General features: G+C 41.2%; 1 protein-coding gene across 5 annotated transcripts; it reads right to left on the bottom strand.

The window, feature by feature from the left end:
* Positions 1–245: 245 nt before the first annotated feature.
* On the bottom strand, positions 246–8,470 carry LOC139533795 (troponin I, slow skeletal muscle-like). Of its 5 annotated transcripts, none has more exons than XM_071332176.1 (8): positions 8,298–8,412; positions 8,028–8,135; positions 6,781–6,825; positions 6,273–6,314; positions 5,956–6,087; positions 2,332–2,421; positions 1,888–2,076; positions 246–1,473 (listed from the first exon to the last, which is right to left on the bottom strand). In XM_071332176.1, the coding sequence occupies exons 3-8, from the start codon at positions 6,802–6,804 to the stop codon at positions 1,375–1,377; spliced, it is 576 nt and encodes a 191-aa protein (XP_071188277.1). In that variant the 5' UTR covers positions 6,805–6,825; positions 8,028–8,135; positions 8,298–8,412; the 3' UTR covers positions 246–1,374. The 5 variants fall into 5 exon arrangements, with proteins under 5 accessions (XP_071188277.1, XP_071188274.1, XP_071188273.1 ...); XM_071332173.1 differs by having other exon boundaries at positions 8,028–8,047; positions 8,298–8,389; XM_071332172.1 differs by lacking the exon at positions 8,028–8,135 and having other exon boundaries at positions 8,298–8,470.
* Between the last annotated feature and the right edge of the window lie 10,504 nt (positions 8,471–18,974).

Genomic DNA, 18,974 nt, shown 5'->3' with positions numbered 1-18,974 from the left:
ACTTGAATGTGATTTGTGTCACAAAAGCTATAATGTTAGCATTTGGAAACCAAAGCATAGATTGCTGTCATACCGTGTCTATAGACTTCTTACAGGGTAAAGAAACAACATGTAATTTTGTAATTTGTGTGAACTATCCCTTTAAACTGCTACCCATGGTCATGCATGCCTCTATTAGATCACTGAGTACCAGACAATAGAAAATAGACACTGATGTGAGTTCGCATAACAAACCAAGGACATCCTTTGGTGATACATTTTTTATAATGCCATAAATAAAAGACACATACATCTAATCTTCCATAATAAATAGCAATAGTGAGATATGCACCACACACAGCTTTTCAAGAAGTGGTTAACTGTCCCAGCGTGATAGGCTAAGTCGTCAATGACAGGGTGGAGAGATCATGTGCGAGGTTGTCCGCGCGGGGTTAAATCATGCTGTTTTACCATTGACATCAGCCCCGAGGGAGTCCGAGTCCGAGAGAGCAACATGTTGCTTAATTAGATAGGAAATCATCATGATATTGACAACTGTAAATGTGAATCAGCCTCAAGCCTTTCCTATTTCTTTAAGACTATCAGCCTAAAGGTTTGACTCAGTGGAGGACTATGATGACTTCACTATTCTACATTACTCCAATCATTCACTTAACTTTTATGTAACCTCATCGTGTTTAGGTAGTTCACATCTTCATGTGCTTTGTAAGCGCATCAATTCCTAATCTCTCGTGGACAGATTACGGAACATACATATTATCGTAACGTCTGTCAAAAGTTGGTGGGTTGTGACGACAAACGAGGAGCAGTAGTTCTGTTGCAGTTCCGTCACTGGTTATTTGGACGTATCAGGATTGGGTGAAGATGGTGCTTTGGCTGAGAGTTTCCGTTTAAGGGGTGGAGACTTCGCTAGTCTCGTTAGCATCTTATCTCATACAACTCTCCCCATAATTTAATTGAGCATTTGACGCAATTACGCAATATTTTTGCTTTGGGTTTCCAAGACTACCACATACGGTCTCATCTGAGGGCTTTGTGGTATACTGTTAATATTGGGTTGAGTTCCAAAACGAGTTTGTACAGGGTTGTCAAATATTTGGTAATTAGTAACTGAAAGAAATTGCAGGCTCTGTAAAACTCTTATAGAAACCCTTCCACTCCAGCAGAGAACTACAACCTGTTTTACAAAGCTACATATCCCTCTAATGGACTGCTCAGCACTGGACTCCTCACAATTTAACCCAATGCTGCCTTTGTACTGCGGTAAGGTGTGTGGCGGGGCGCTTTCAGGGACTACACAGCTCCTCTTCCTCCTCTTCCTCCTCTCTGGACCATTTCATGCGCGTCGTTCCCGTCCCAAGGCTGTAGCATGGCTTACTGGCCACCAGATGCGTCGAACATCTTCTTGCGGCCCTCCATGCCAGACATGGCCTCCACATTCTTACGCCAGTCGGTCACCTCAGACGTGAGCACCTGAGAGGGAAGGGGAACAAACACTGTGCTGTCAGACATCAGCATTTAACTAGCTTTAGCGTCCAGGCTTCCTTGTGTTCGTGGAGAGTTGTCTCAGGTGGCCACATTACAACCTATCCCCATACAATGTGTAGACGGAAAACAAACAATGAGTAGCGCTATGCTAACTCATGTTTGATTAGCTAGCTAACTACTATAATAAGTTATGGTCGCAGATACTCTCAGTTTAACCATTAGATGCAAATGCTCGGAGGTCCACAGTAGCATGGTTTCCAGGACCACGCCATCTCCGCACAAGCCAGTGCTTACTAGTGCCAGAGAGGTTTCAAATTTCAAAGTGAGCTAATTTCAAGGTTCAGGAGAAAGGAAGGATGCATTGGTAAAGTATGTGTACATGGCCCAAGTCCCAGTTACCTTGTCTTTGTCCTTGTTGGTGTCTTCCTTCTTGACAGACTTGAGGTTGGACCTGAGGTCCATAGAGCCTTTGTGTTTGGTTCCCAGCAAAGCTCTCATCATCTCGTCTGCAGAAACCCGCACCTTCCTCAGGGCGGGCTTCTTAAACTTCCCTCCTAAGTCCTGCACCTTCAGCTTCAACTCATGGATCTGTAGATTTCATCGAAATCTACGATTAGATATTATAGCAACCTTAAGCCAACACCTAGCAACCTCTTCAAGAAATGTTGGTTTGATACTTGCTGGACCTGGGTTCGAATCCCGGCCAGGGCCAACCCCAGGAACTGGCACTGACCATTGATTTGTCCCTGACCCAGCTGCAACATTGAGACTAACACCCATTTGTTGCCACCACAAGAGGCAGGACCTGAGGATAACATCTCACCCAAAGGGCCGAAGACTTACATCTTTGTTGTGCTTGGTCACTTTGGCCTCACAGTCGTATCTCTCCTCATCTACCACATCTATCTTTCCATGGAGCTGCTTGCATAGGTCCTGAAGAAAATAGATAAACACACTAAGATTAAATATCATACACAAAAAAGGTGATATCTAGAACCTAAAAGGGTTCTTCGGCTGTCCTCATAGGAGAGAATCCTTTGAAGAACCCTTTTTGGTTCCAGGTAGAACCCTTTTAGATTCCATGTAAAACCCTTTCCACAGAGGGCCCTACATGGAACCCAAAAAGGGTTCTACTTGGAACCAAAAAGGGTTCTGCCTGGAAACCACAAAGGTTTCTTCTATGGGGACAGCCAAATAACTCTTTTGGAACCCCTTTGTCTAAGAGTGAAGAATCAATCTCATTGAGATGCAGTACCAGTCAAAAGTTTGGACACACCTACACATTCAAGGGTTTTCTTTATTTTTACTATTTTCTTCATTGTAGAATAGTAGTGAAGACATCAAAAGTATGAAATAACACATATGGGATCATGTAGTAACCAAAAAAGTGTTACAGTTTTTTTGTACTGTACTATTGTATACTGTTTTTTTTCTACATAGGATTGAGGGTCAGGGACGACAAGGGGGAAGGCCTCCTATGTTCACAGAACAGCAAGAGAGGGAGATAGTAAACATGGTTTTGGCCAACAATGCTATAACACTCAAGCAGCTCCAAGCTAACATTGTCAATAACCACGCCATTTTCAACGATATCCATCAGGTCTCAACATCAACACTGGCACGCATAAAAAAAAAAAAAAAACATATTCAAATGAAGCAAGTGTGTGCCATTCGAGCGCAATTCCGAAAGGGTGAAACGACTGCGGCATGATTATGCAGAGGTATGTATTCACTTTAGCAGTGTGATCTTGCATACTGTCTCATAATCTTTTACTGTTCTGTAATATGTATACTAGATCTACACTGAACTACACAATTTTGCCTGACACTGTTTTTCAGAGTTTTACGAATGGATGGAGAGGAGATCCAGCATGAGTTCATTTACGTAGATGAGGCTGGGTTCAACCTGACGAGAACACGAAGGAGGGGAAGAAACATCATTGGCCACAGGGCTATAGTCAATGTCCCAAGGCAACGTGGGGGTAATATAACACTCTGTGCAGCCATTACACAGAATGGGGTCCTCCACCGCCATGCCCATATGGGCCCTTACAACACAGCACTCATACTTACATTCTTGGACCAATTGCACAACATAACAGCAGCAAATCAAATCGATCATATGCAATACATTGTTGTCTGGGACAATGTGTCTTTCCACCGCTCTGCTCTGGTTCAGAACTGGTTTCAGCAACATCTACATTTCACCGTCCTATACTGTATCTTCCACCATACTCTCCATTCCTCAACCCTATAGAAGAGTTTTTCTCGGCATGGCGGTGGAAGGTATATGATCTCCGTCTCCAGGCTGAGGTACCCCTCATCCAAGCCATGGAGGAGGCCTGTGACCAGATGGAGGTAGCAGCAATGCAAGGATGGATTCGTCATTCAAGACGTTTCTTTCCAAGGTGTCTTGCTAATGACAACATTGCCTGCGATGTTGATGAAATTCTCTGGCCAGATCCAGCTAGGCGAAGAGACAATGTCTAGTTATTTTTTAAATATTTTTTTGAACTTACAATACGTAAAGTGACGTTTGGTTACAGTATTATGAATCTCCATGTCAACATTTTGGGCGTGTTGAGAAATAAATGAGTTTCTTCAGTCTGCAACATTGGTCTTGTGTAGTGTTTGGTGAATGTACATTATATTTGTACTTTGTTGATAGTAGCCTACTCTAATCATAGGGAAGTAGAAGTGCTCAAAGTGTTTTAGGTTTATCACAGCAGAGTGTAACTCGTGCAAACAGAGTATAGTAATGTGAAACGTGTGTGTTTCATATGGTAACAAAGTGTGTTTTTAAAAAAGAAGTGTATAGTTTTTACAAGAGTGTTTAATTTTGCAAAGGATCTGTAGTGTTTTGCTAATTGGGTGTGTGGTTGTGGTAATTGTGTGTAGTGTTTTGTAAACACGGGCCCTGTTTTGAAAATCGTGCTTAAGCAATCAAAAAAAACTGTAAACAAATCTAATGATATTTTACTTCAGTAGCCACCCTTTGCCTTGATGACAGCTTTGCACACTCTTGGCATTCCCTCAACCAGCTTCATGAGGTAGTTACTTGGAATGCATTTCAATTAACAGGTGTGCCTTTTTTTATTTAATTTGTGGAATTTCTTACCTTCTTAATGCGTTTGAGCCAATCAGTTGTGGTGTTGTGAAAAGGTAGGGGTGGTATACAGAAGATACCCCTATTTGGCAAAAGACCAAGTACATATTATGGTAAGAACAGCTCAAATAAGCAAAGAGAAACGACAGTCTATCATTACTTTAAGACATGAAGGTCAGTCAAAATGTCAAGAACTTTAAAAGTTTCTTCAATTGCAGTACCAAAAACCATCAAGTGCTATGATGAAACTGGCTCTCATGAGGACCGCCACAGGAAAGAAAGACCCAGAGTTACCTCTGCTGCAGAGAATAAGTTAGAGTTACCAGCCTCAGAAATTGCAGCCCAAATAAATGCTTCACAGAGTTCAAGTAACAGACACATCTCAACATCAACTGTTTTCCGAGGAGACTGCGTGAATCAGGCCTTGATGATTGAATTGCTGCAAAGAAACCACTACTAAAGGACACCAATAATATGAAGAGACTTGCTTGGCCCAATAAACACAAGCAATGGACATTAGACTGGTGGAAATCTGTCCTTTGGTCTGATGAGTCCAAATTTGAGATTTTTTGTTACAACCGCTGTGTCTTTGTGAGACGCAGAGTAGGTGAACGGATGATCTCCGCATGTGTGGTTCCCACCGTGAAGCATGGAGAAGGAGGTGTGATGGTGTGGGGGTGCTTTGCTGGTGACACTGTCTGTGATTTATTTAGAATTCAAGGCACACTTAACCAGCATGGCTACCTCAGCATTCTGCAGCGATTCGCCATCCCATCTGGTTTTCACTTAGTGGGACTATCATTGGTTTTTCAACAGGACAATGACCCAACACAATTCCAGGCTGTGTAAGGGCTATTTGACCAAGAAGGGGAGTGATGGAGTGCTGCATCAGATGACCTCAACCCAATTGAGATGGTTTGGGATGAGTTGTACCGCAGAGTGAAGGAAAAGCATACAACAAATGCTCAGCATATGAGACTGTTAGAAAAGCATTCCAGATGAAGCTGGTTGAGAGAATGCCAAGAGTGTGCAAAGCTATCATCAATGCAAGGGGTGCTTACTTTGAAGAATCTAAAATATATTTTGATTTGTTTAACACTTTTTTGGTTACTACATGATTCCATGTGTGTTATTTCATAGTTTTGAGGTCTTCACTATTATTCTACAATGTAGAAATTAGTAAAAAGAAAGAAAAACCCTTCAAACTTTTGACTGGTACTGTATATGTGACAGAATAACCATGCTGGAATATTTACTTGAGTGTTGTTCAGTTACAGTCTCATTGTTTAGCTTTGTGGTTGGCCCACTAGTTTGCCCCAGTCATATTGCTCCCTCAATTGGCTGACTCTTTTGTCTCTCACCTGTAGCTCAGCCAATGACAGTCCAGAGAACTGCAGGGGGGGCAGTCGCTCTCCCAGGTAGCTCAGTTTCTCCTCATCCCTGTCCTGCGTCTCCTGTTCCAGCTGCTCCATCGCCCTGGTGAGCAGCATGATCTGATTGGACGAGATAAAGATCCGTCATTCCAGGGGTAGGCCAGGGGTGGAGGACCCAGTCTGATACCACCATGCAGTAGCTAGTCGTCCTCCATGCTTCACGGTGTCACTACAGTTGTATCCGTAATAATGAATGACTTAGTTATAATCTATGTTAATTGTTAACATAATGCATGGTAATTTACCTTCAGGGAGAGTTTACGCGAAGCCGTAATCTTCGACTTCGGCTGTTGGGAAAAGGACACAATGTTATTGCAAATGTGTGCCCAGTACTGTCTACTTGAAAGTGAAAATTGATTTTGTCCAGATCGGTGACCTTTTGTGTTCGCCCAAAAGGGTTTAGGTGGTAACACAACTGCCACTCATAACAAATCTACTATGGACCTAAAGCATTTAACTACAAATTGGCCTGTTCCTGGACACAACTTGTCCCAGAAGGAAAAACTCTTTCAATAGAGATTCTCCATTGAGCAAACTTTTTACACTCTTTATAGCATAAGTTCATCCATACAGGGAGGCAGTTACAGTTTAGTCGGAATGTGGTCACTCAAAAAACATTCAGCTATTTGGGCCCTTGATAGCTGACAATAACCGATAAGACTGAAGTGGCAACCTTGGGACAACGTGTTCCCTCTCTATATAGGGATTAACACTGTTGAACCAGGGCTGGCTCTAGTTCTGGCTCTAGCTCACCTTTTCAATTAACTTGGGATTCATTGGCCTGGGTTTGTCTTGCTCCTACAGGGACAGAGGGGACATGTCAGGACATTGTTCAAAATTATCCAAGTATACACACTTCTATGAGAGGTAGTCTGAAAAACGTGTCTCTTGATTGATTGGACTTTGTTCAAAATTGCATGTAAGATTCAACTAGACGTGAAAGAAATGCTTGGCATAACAGACAAGTCAAAATAGAATGAAGAATTTTCCTGTCCTAAATCTAATACGATGATGATGACGATGGTCATGATGATGATGATCGTGATGATGGTGAATTTATAAACATTAAAATACTTACCTCACTTAAATTTGAACAGGTTTATGGGCACAAAAAGACAAGGGAGACACATAAGTAAAAAAAATAGCATTAGTAAAAAGAAAAACAATTTGTAACCTGCTGGAGGTACATTACATTGTAATAGGAGACAGACAGACAGACAGACAGACAGACAGACAGACAGACAGACAGACAGACAGACAGACAGACAGACAGACAGACAGACAGACAGACAGACAGACAGACAGACAGACAGACAGACAGACAGACAGACAGACAGACAGACAGACAGACAGACAGTTGCAGCCTTGTCCCCAAGCCCCATCATCATTTTACCCATGGATTAGGGCAAGGACACTACAGGGAAAAGCCATTCTGCTGCGTATAGCATTGTAGCATCCCCTCAGTTTTAGCTCTGTGTACGGCTAGCTGGCAGCTTAACAGAGTCATTATGTGTCATTTGCAAAGGAATGTAAGTTGCAAGAGATCCACAATCAGGTAGAACGGACGTATCGTACCCTCAGAAGCAGTTATTCTAACATACGTACATTATAACAGTATAACTAGGGCCTACAACATGCTGCTACTGTAAGACTCAAATGGCTTATCATCTCAAGACAATAGGTAGGACACACGTATCATACTCCCAAAAGCAGTTATTATATACTTACATTACATACATTATTACTTAGGCTACAACATGCTGCTGTAAGACTCAAATGGCTTGTCATCTCAAGACAATAGGTCCACTTCGTTATAATAAGGCTTAGGCTAAGTATATTTAGAACAGATAATATTATGTATTTTTAAACAGATAACACACTGAGATTGAGCTATACATAATCATTAAAGCGGTATTATTAAAAAATTTACTTGAAGAGGAGCTATATGCATAATTAATTAACAGTCAAGCCGACCTATTGTCCCAGATAACAATACTTACTCATCAGCCATTATGAAAACCTTGGTTGGAGAGAGAACATTTGATTTTGAAATCTGATCAAGGCAATTCAATTAGGGCACCTTCCCTTTGTTGAATTACCTGATCAGCCTGAAACCCTCAGAACATTTCAAATCACTGACAACAGCAACAAAACGCCACCATTCACTTAAGTAATTATTAAGTAAACTAAATACATTCTTAAGTAATTTACTTAATAAACACTTAAGTTTGATTCTGAATCACAGAATCCCCAACCCAAATGAGTATTACCTGGAATAGGGTGGACCACAGTCGGGTCGGGTACAGTACTCTCTCTCTGTCTCGCTCAAACAACAGAGGGATCTGAAACAATGGGGGTGATTTTCTCTTTTATGTGGGGCTGGGCAGGGCTGGGCAGCGGGTGGACAACAGATATAGCCTAGCACCAGAGTCCTACAAGAATGGGCTGGCTGGACACCAGGGATGAAATATAACCTCCTGTGACATTGTGACAATGCAGGTCAAAATGTAATAATAAATCATGACCTACGCCTTAATGGCATTGCAGGAAACTTCTGTGAATTCCTCTCGCTGCCTTTTGCAAAAAGCCCTTGTTCCTATGGAACCCTGAAAATTAACAGGGTCATGTTGTGTGGGTTATTTTGTTGCTTTGGTGGATACATACTCTGTTTCACTTGTGTGGTTTATATTCTCATTAAAGCCCATGAAAGTGGTCAACGTGTCTTGAAATGAAAATAATACATGTGTATATTGGTTGTTGTGATTTTGATTATCATTACTAAAATACAGGTAACTACCGAAATAATGGAAACACCAACATAAAGTGTCTTAATAGGGCGTTGGGTCACCACGAGCCAGAACAGCTGCACCTTGGCATAGATTCTACAAGTGTCTGGAACAAGAAATTCCATCCTTTGGTGTTTTGTTGATGGTTGTGGAAACCGCTGGTTCAGGTGCCACTCCAGAATCTCCCATACGTGTTCAATTGGGTTGAGATCTGATGACAGACGTCCATGTGGTTTACATCGTTTTCATGCTCATTAAACCATCCAGTGAACACTCATGCCCTGTAGATTAGGGCATTGTCATCCTGGAAAAGACCACGCCCATCAGGATAGATATGCCGTACCATAGGTTGAAGGTGATCACTCAGAATAGCTGTGTATTAATTGTATAAAATGATTTTCCATGCCAGGAAAATGCACTCCACACCATAACAGACCTGCCAGAACCCTCATTTACTCAAGTGTTTCTTTTATTTTGGCACTTACCTGTAGGTATCATAATAGGCTGCTGTGACAGTGTACAGTAGTTGAAGCATTTTGTATTTGATGTGACAGGTTTTATAGAGGTTAATCAGGGACAACAAATCAGAAGGCTCGTGAATGTTTTCCATGGCTATTTCAGGCACTTGTCAGAGCCTGTTGTTGTGATATATGCAAAAGTGAGATGTGATATTTAAGCAATAAGGCACAATGGGGTGTGATATATTGCCAATATACCACGGCTAAGTGCTGTTCTTACGCATGACGCAACGTGGAGTGCCTGGACACAGCCCTTAGCCATGGTATATTGGCCATATACCACAAACCCTGAGGTGCCTTATTGATTTTATAAACTGGTTACCAATGTAATTAGAGCAGTAAAAACAAATGTTTTGTCATACCTGTGGTATACGGTCTGATATATCACAGCTGTCAGCCAATCAGCATTCAGGGCTCGAACCACCCAGTTTATAATATGAAGCAAAACACTGACATTCATAGTTCCAATAGGATAGTAAAGTTGTCCTCAACTTTAATAATTGGTCTATCTGAAGTATTGCTAGGCCCAATGTTCTGGAGCCGGTATTCTATGTGGCTAGAGCTTCTTGTGATCTTGTCTCCCCCCGGCCTCCCTCTCCAGATAATAAAACATGTAGTTATGACAACGGGGGCAGGCATGTCCCTCCTGTCACCAGTAATATGCCACATAACTGTTCAACTTCTCCTCCAGACATTCCACATGCTTCCCCTGGCCTATACTGTACATGGCTTGTGTCCAAAATGGCATCCTATTTATAGTGCACTGCTTTTGACCAGGGCATTGGTCAAAAGTAGTGCACTAGGCTATATCTACGCAATAAGGACCGAGAGGGTGTGGTGTATGGCCAATACCTTGCCTAAGGGCTGTTGTTAGGCATAATGGGAAGCCATGGTATATCAAGAACAGCGTAGCGATACTTCAGATACAACAGTAAAGAAGTATTTTTATGTCGTACCGGCTGGAATGCTGTTTTAGCCAATCAGACTGCCCGTTTTATGAATAGGGAATGGGGTACCATATTAGATATGCTTATGGTCTGTCTTTTTGGAGTTCAAACGCTAGTAAACACACTATACTCTTATAGTATTTATAAGGAATTTATTATACATTTTATAAGACCATATTTATTATTAGATAGTCAATTGTGTATGTGACAAATAAAATGTGTATGTGACAAATACAATTTGATTTGATTTGTTGGCATGTCATAAAGTTTCAAGGGATTAGAGGAAATAAAACACAGTCAGACATATGAAAACATATCAGTCGCCACAATGCCACTCTGAATCAATCCCCACAATGTGTATAACGTAGCTGTATACTGTAGTGTTTATAGGCCTGTACTGTTGTGTGTGCCCAGGGCTCAGTACATATACTGGATGGGATCCACAGGGTTCTCATTGGTCACCGAGCTGATACCCCATTCTCGGATGGAACAGGGGTACGAGGGACAGGAACAGGGATACAGGAGGGACAACAATGTCCGAGGGGGGTGGAGGCAAATGTTCTGTCATCACTCCCTCAGTGATCCCCAGCAGGTGGGCTGGCTATTTCTGCAGCAACCTGACACACACACACACAGCTATCTGAGACTTTCTCAACATGCACTTCTGCTGTCGTTATGATTTCTGATAGGTACTGACGACTCAATATGTTACCCCGTAGGTGCCTCCTTAATGTGCTTACGCTTGTAAATCTGATCAAACGATCGAAAGTGGAGTCAAAAGGATACAGAGGTGAAGGAAGGGAGACAAACAAACACACACACAGGAGGAGTTGCGAGGACAGGCCATCACCGCAGCCATTACCTGTTCTGTTCATTTTTTATTTTTTATTTTACATATCGAGATTCCAAAAGGGCACCAAACCTGTCTCTGGCATGGGAATCATCTAAGAACACAACAACCTTTATATAGGACGTGATGTGACCTGTTAATGCCAAAGTCTGCCTTTTGATAGTGAGTTTCACAGGTTGTAACAATGACAACAACAGCTCTGTCTTTAGTGAACAGCTGATGTAGGTTGAGCCCAATATCATGCCAGGGTGTTCTCTGCCCAGGCGGGTGGCTAACTTTGATCCTACCCACTAGGGGGGGGGTGGGGTGGCTAACTTTGAGCCTACCCACTAGGGGGGGGGGGGTAACTTTGATCCTACCCACTAGGGGGGGGGGGGGGGGGTAGCTTTGATCCTACCCACTAGGGGGGGGGTGGCTAACTTTGAGCCTACCCACTAGGGGGGGGGGGCTAACTTTGATCCTACCCACTAGGGGGGGGGGGGGGGCTAACTTTGATCCTACCCACTAGGGGGGGGGCTAACTTTGATCCTACCCACTAGGGGGGGGGGGGGGGGTGACAGAGATGGCACATACCCCCGTATGCCTCAGTACCCCCCCTCACTAAATATATCTCTCTGCCCATATCCCCGCAGCAAGCAGGCTAACCAGGTTAACCCGGCTGTCAAATCCCATAGTTCAGTTCAGTCAAATCCCCTCACCGAACTGGTGGTCTTCTACACAGATCTGGCTCTGTCACCATGCTTAACATTGGAAATCCAGGCTACAACAATGGGCTGATGATGGAATGCATAATTAAATAGACAGTAGTTTCTCTATGTGATGAAATTCATGCCTTCTCCATACTCAGCCTATGGTTGCTTCCCAATAACCACTCCTTTCTCCCAAAGTGTGCACTTCTTGACTACCCTTCATGGATTTGACAGGAAATTACTTTTATAAGAAACTCCCTCAAGGCCATTCCTACACCAATGCTCTTATATTTGTGGGGAGTAGTAACCTAATAATGTAGCTGGCATAGAAAGATGCCTTTCACTGGAAATGGAAGTTAGGTTGAAAATACTGTAAAAAAACAGAAGCATCCACTTCCTGCGGAGGGTGGGGGAGTAGTGAATGAGTAGTAAATGAGTGCACACTTCTGGAGAAAGGAGAGATTATTGGGATGCAATCTATGAGGGCTAGAAGTTTTTCCTACCATGTGACTTGACCAGGAAAAACTCTGGGCCATAGTTTTAGGTTATTACTAGAGTTGGGCCTGGATTATTTCCTTATCAGCTCATGTGGTCCTACCTCTGAGATAAAGAGCTTATAATGTATTGGCATTCTTAAGGTGCTGCGCATGAAACTTTGACAGGTTTATAGCTGGGTGTGTTTTTACAATTTTGTTCAAGCATTAAACATCCGCAGTATTCTTGCCATCCTCATCAATTAAAGTATTTCACACCACCAGACACACACACACACACACACACACACATAGGAATTTCTCTCCTCCGAACACTCCTGAGTGTCTCAGCCCTGTGGACACTGCAAAAACAACAGACATTTGTGGGCTCAAATGTGTATTATATGGCTTGGTCACAAGGTGTCATTAGACTTCCATTATTACACCAATGAGTCACTGCATCTGCCTGTCATCCACATGTACTCTATTCATTTAGGGTTGTATATATTGTAAAACGACTGTAAAAACTGTTCAATTCCCGTGGATTGATGAGAGGGATGAGGCAAAAGGAATGGCAAATAAGTCTGGCTGCACAACCGATTGGCAAACGTTCTGCAAATTGAGAAATCATGTGACTAAAATGAATTAAAAGAAGAAGAAACTACACTATGAAACAAAGATAAATGACAAAGAATGACAGGAAAAAGCTTTGGAGCACCTTAAAGGAAATTTTGGGCAATAAGGCAAACTTCAATGAACTCATCGTTCATTGAATCAGATGGCTATGGGACTCCCGGTCACGCCTGGTTGTGACACAGCCTGGGATCGAACCTGGCTGCGAACCTGGCTGCGATGCAGTGCCTTAGACCGCTTCAGTGATATGATAGCATTTCTCAAACCCGCTCCCCCCGTCGCCCCAAGATTAATGGTTTTGACCACTAAAGTTTTGCTTCACGACACGCTCAACTGCTTTGATTGGTGTAACGTTAGCTAGAACCATAAAGTGTCTATCCAGATAATAAAAGTCACCTGCAAAATAAAATTTAAGTCATTTGCGGCGTGCATGATCATGAGCAAAGTCATGGTAGCCTATCATTTCACTTCCCCTGGGAAAATCCTGCCATCCAGTAAGTAAGCATTTCACTGTAAGGTCTACACCTGATGTATTCGGCGCAAGTGACAAATAACATTTTATTTGATTTACCAGGCGGTGTCAGAAGAAGGCCCTAAAAATTGTCAAAGACTCCAGCCACCCTAGCCATAGTCTGTTCTCTCTGCTACCGCACGACAAGCGGTACCGGAGCGCCAACTCTAGGTCCAAGAGGCTTCTAAACAGCTTCTTCCCCCAAGCCATGTTACTCCTGAACATCTAATCAAATGGCCACCCAGACTATTTGCATTGCCCCCCCCCCCCCCCCCCTCCTCTTTTACACTCCTTCTACTCTCTGTTATTATCTATGCACAGTCACTTTAATAACTCTACCTACATGTACATATTACCTCAATTACCTCGACACCGGTGCCCCGCACATTGACTCTGTACCGTTAACCCCTGTATATAGCCTCGCTATTGTTATTTTACTGCTGCTCTTTAATTTTTTGTTACTTTTATTTCTTATTCTTATTATTTTTTGTAGTTTTTTTTTTACTGCATTGTTGGTTAGGGCTTGTAAGTAAGCATTTCACTGTAAGGTCTACACCTGTTGTATTCGGCTCATGTGACAAATAACATTTGATTTGATTTGAACATGAGCACGGGCTGACTTGGCTTTGCTGTACTGCAGCTGAAGCCTGTCAGCAGCCTACCTTCCAAAGGTCCATTACAATGTAGAGCTTCATCTTATTCTTTCTAACTATTTCTATGGCGGATTCGCGGCCACAATTTATTAAAGATGCCAAAACTTGAGATAACAATAGATGGCGAAGTCAAAGATAGGCCAGTGGTGTCCATCTGTGGCAAAGTTTGGCCTAAATCAATGCTTATGACGTATCCAGCTCCAGAACCAGACTTTTTTTTTTAAATAAAGTGTTGTAAAAAATGTTTCATAGAGGCAACAGATAACATTAGCTAGATAAGGTTAGCAAGATAACTAGCTAACTACACTGAGGTCAGCATTCTAGGTACCCTCTGGGCACCGACATAAATTCAGCGTCTATTCCACGTTGGTTCAATGTGCCCAGTCAGTAGCTACACTGAGAGCTGTCAGTGCCCTATTTGTTGATGTTTATCATCTCCACGTGGAAATTCCTACACCCAATTCGTGAATATGTATAAGTAGCCTTCATCATTCTAAACGTGAATTTCCTCTCTAGGACAGAAAATGATGTCGAAATAGTGACCTATTCAAACAAATCTAGTATGGCAGGGGGTCCTTTAAGTAGACCAGAACATAATTTTTTTTTCAATGGTTAAAGGCCTGAGTGAATTATCTTCATTTATCCACCATCTTTGGTTAGGTCTAGCAAATGCCAAGGTATTCATGGGTTAGTGGTTATTATGATGTTGGTGTGGGTTGGTGTATTCTGTGAGTTGACAGAGAACAATGGCCTCCTGCCTGATTTCAGATTTCATGGAGCACAGAAAATGGACAGGGTCAAACAGAATACAATGTCATAGTCTGTAATGGTATCATTAGGAAGAGCAAACATCCATTCAACATGATAGCAGTACACATAAGAATGCTGTCACGATGTACATTCAACATAATGTCATGCATTTGGCAACATCAGATTAGAGTGATTAAAAGCTCATGTCTTTAAACACTGGATGCAAATGCAGAGATCATGTTCAATCAATATTTACTCTACCTAATCATATTACTTCAGTCCAGACTATGAAATTGTACTTTGTCTGAAAGATAAAAATTGTCTAGCTTTTCTTTGGTTAAAAATGTGATTTCACCATATGTAGGCCTTAAAGGAACTGACCCTTTTTAAAATGTTCGCCTAAAATGACAACCCAAATCTACCTGCCTGTACCTCAGGACCTGTAGCAAGGATATTCATATTCTTGATACCATTTGAAAGGAAACACTTTGAAGTTTGTGAAAATGTGAAATCAATGTAGGAGATATAACACACTAGATCTGGTAAAAGATAATACAAACAAAAAACATGCGATTTCTATATTATTATTTTTTTCATAATCTTTGAAATGCAAGAGAAAGGCCATTAAATCACATAGGAGTTTAGGCGCAATTTAGATTTTGGCCACCAGATTGCAGCAGTGTATCTGCAACGCTTCAGACTTATCCAAGGAAGCATTGCATTATTGCACAGAATTTTGTATCAAGTCTAGCCAAATGTGCCGAATTGGTCAATTGATACATTTTCAAGGACATAAGTATAGACAACTTACAAAAATGATATGGTAATACAAATGTTGAGTTTTCACACTCCCAGGAATGTCATAAATGATGGATAATTAGCTTCCCTACAGAAAAGACGCTCTCCTGTGGGGCCAGACACAACAGGGGTTCGAACTGTAGGACACAGATCCTACATTTGAATATAAAAAATGATTTTCTCAAGCAAAACTAAGCTACATTGTATCTCTGGGACCCTCAAGATGACAAATCAGAGCAAGATTACTGAATGCAAGTACATTATTTACTGTGATAAAGCTTTTGTTGTTGTGCACTCTCCTCCAACAATAGGATGGTCTTTTTTCACTGTAATAACTACTGTAAATTGGACACTTCAGTTAGTTAGATTGTCCAGGCAATCAGAAAAATCGGCCTTTGTTTGTACCAAGAGGAGTGTGGCAGAAGGCATCATCACCATTAGTATCCCAATCAATCAAAGAAAAAGATGAGGCAAGCCAACCTGCTGTCATTAAATAGAATATTCCACAGGGGGCAGCACAAGACTGTGCTAATGGCACCCGTTCACAGCAGGGAGCGAGGCGCATTCTCAGCAGCACAAGAAGCACTTTGTTCCAGAGATAGGGTGGGTTGCAAGGGGAGAGAGAAAGAGGAGGGATCAGCCTGGTCTCATAGACTAGACGTAACATAGTAAATTTACATCCAGGACACTCAAATGGGTATGATATGCTATGTTTGGTATGGTTACATAAGACAGAAGGTTACTTAAGGCAAGAACAAGAGTAGGGTGGTTGGTCGGGGTTGATAGGTTGGCATATAACGCGAACGCCTAGCAACCCAAAGGTTGCATTTTAGATCATTAGCAACTTTGCAACTATTACTACTTTTTAGGTAATTTAGGTAGGGGTGAAGTGACTATGCATAGATAATAAACAGCAAGTAGCAGCAGTGTACAAAACAAATGGAGGGGGCGGGGGGGGTCAATGTAAATAGTCCGGTGGCCATTTGATTAATTAATATATGTTGCTCTAAGAGATGTGCAAAGTTGGTAGAATCTTAATTAAAATAATTCACAGCTGTAATGGCTGTCAAAGATGCTTCCACAAGTATTAACTCAGGGGGGTGGAGACTTATCCAATTAGCCACAACAAATTGGAAATTGGAATTTGTAACATATCATACATTTAGCAAAGCCGTAACATATTGTATGAATTGCAATTCATAACATATCATATTTGTTTTCACATTTTGCTGCCTTAAAATTAAATCTAAAAAGGGATTAAATTAGACAACCTTCTAGAACATTTCCAAATTAAGACTAAATAAAACAACTGAAATATCATATTTGGATAGGTTTCCACCCCCCTGAGTTAATATTTGTGGAAGCACCTTTGACAGCCATTACAGCTGTGAATCATTTACATTAAGATTCTACCAACTTTGCACAACTCTTAGGGCAACATACATCCATAATTTAAAAAAAACATTTCTCAGGCTCAGTAAATTTGGTTGGGGATCATTGATGGACAGCGATTATTTAAACCTTGTCTCAGATTTCTTAAGCAGATTTAAGTCAGGACTGAGGTTAGACCACTCAGGAACACTTAGCACCATTCTGGTGTATATTTTGCATAAAAATGTGTGTAATTGTTAATCAAATGGCTACCCGGACTATTTGCATTGTCCCTACCCCACTCCCCATTTTTTACGCTGCTGCTACTCTCTGTTTATTATCCATGCATAGTCACTTTACCTCTACCTCTATTAACTCAATTACCTTGACTAACCGATGCCCCCGCATATTGACTCTGTTTTTTTATTGTTGATCCTTAATTATTTGTTATATTTCAATTTTTTTCTTAAATGTTGATGCCAAAGACACACCAGAATGGCTTCCCAAGAGGTGTTAAGTGGCCGCAGGTAGCCTAGTGGTTAGACCGTTGGACCAATAACTGAAAGGTTGCTGGATCGAATCCCTGAGCTAATGAGGTAAAACTTTAATAGCTAATAAGGTTTAAAAAAAACACTGTTCCCTGCTAGGCCATCATTGTAAAGAAGAATTTGTTCTAAACTGACTTGCCTAGCTAAATTTAAAGAAATTAAGTGTTCCTGAGTGGTCTAGATTCAGTATTGACTTGAAACTCAGAGACAGGGTCTGAATATTGCTGTCAATCAAATATTCCCTTCCAAATGTAGCTTGAGCAATGTTTTTCCAAAAATATGTTGCCCTAAGAGTTATGCAAAGTTGGTAGAATCTTGTTCCAAATGATTCACAGCTGTAATGGCTGCCAAAGGTGCTTCCTTCAAGTATTACTCTTTTTCCTTGGATGCTTGAACACATCTGTCCAAACAGAATTCCCTTTTTTAAAACAATGAATAACACGCAGCCCCAAATTGAAACACGTTAGCCAAAATGACACATTTAATTTGCAAAATGCATTAAGATTCTCAAAACATTAAATATGACTAAATCAACTACCTCCATCAAAACATACAACTTGTTAATTAAAAGTAATTTCAATCAATCATTACACGATGGCCCAATAAATACTAACTACAACTATCAATATACCTAACATGGTCAACCCTCTTTTATATGTCTGTGCCATTTGTTGATACTATAATTATAGTATGCACCATTAAAGGCAAGTAAACATATTAGCACAGCATGGGTTGTGTTATTTTTTCCTAAGATTATTGTACCAAAGATGTCCCATACAGAAAGAATGTCACTCAAGAGCATGAATATCCAGAAACAAAAGGCTTTATTTGACCTGTTTCCCTTTTGACCTGAGAGCTGAACTATTTTCCTCTATGGGCCCCGCTACCTCTCCTTTGTCCTTGTCCTTGGTCCATTCTTGCAAACAGCAACTCAGAAGTGACCTCTCTTATGCATGAATAAGAATTGATTGCTGATTGAACAATTGTACAAAGAAGTTTTGTGCAGAAGAGGTTCACAATCATGAGTCATTTGTATCAGCTGTGACCAAATGTTTTGATTTAGTTTGTTATGATTTACTCAATTGAGTTTTGCATCTTTCATAGAGAATAGTGTTTACTGTTTTGCAAAAATGTGCTTACCATTTGTGTTGTGTTTGAAAGCAATGAGAAATGACTTAGTTTTGTACAAAGTAATATTTTTTTGCTCATTAGGTTATGATGGAGATTAAGTGGACCCCAGTTTCATTAAAAGTGTGTTAGCAATCGAGAAGAACTGTAACTTAGGGGTGGAGACTTATCCAATTTTGATACTTCGTTTTTTTCCCTTAATTTTGGAAAATGTGCTATAACTTTCTTTCATTGTAGTAAAACAATCTAAATGAATCCCTTTAGATTCAACTTTAAGGCAGACATTTTTGAA

This window comes from Salvelinus alpinus, chromosome 11 (genome assembly GCF_045679555.1).
Source record: "Salvelinus alpinus chromosome 11, SLU_Salpinus.1, whole genome shotgun sequence".
NCBI lineage: Eukaryota > Metazoa > Chordata > Actinopteri > Salmoniformes > Salmonidae > Salvelinus > Salvelinus alpinus.
This window is presented reverse-complemented; position numbering and strand designations above follow the sequence as displayed.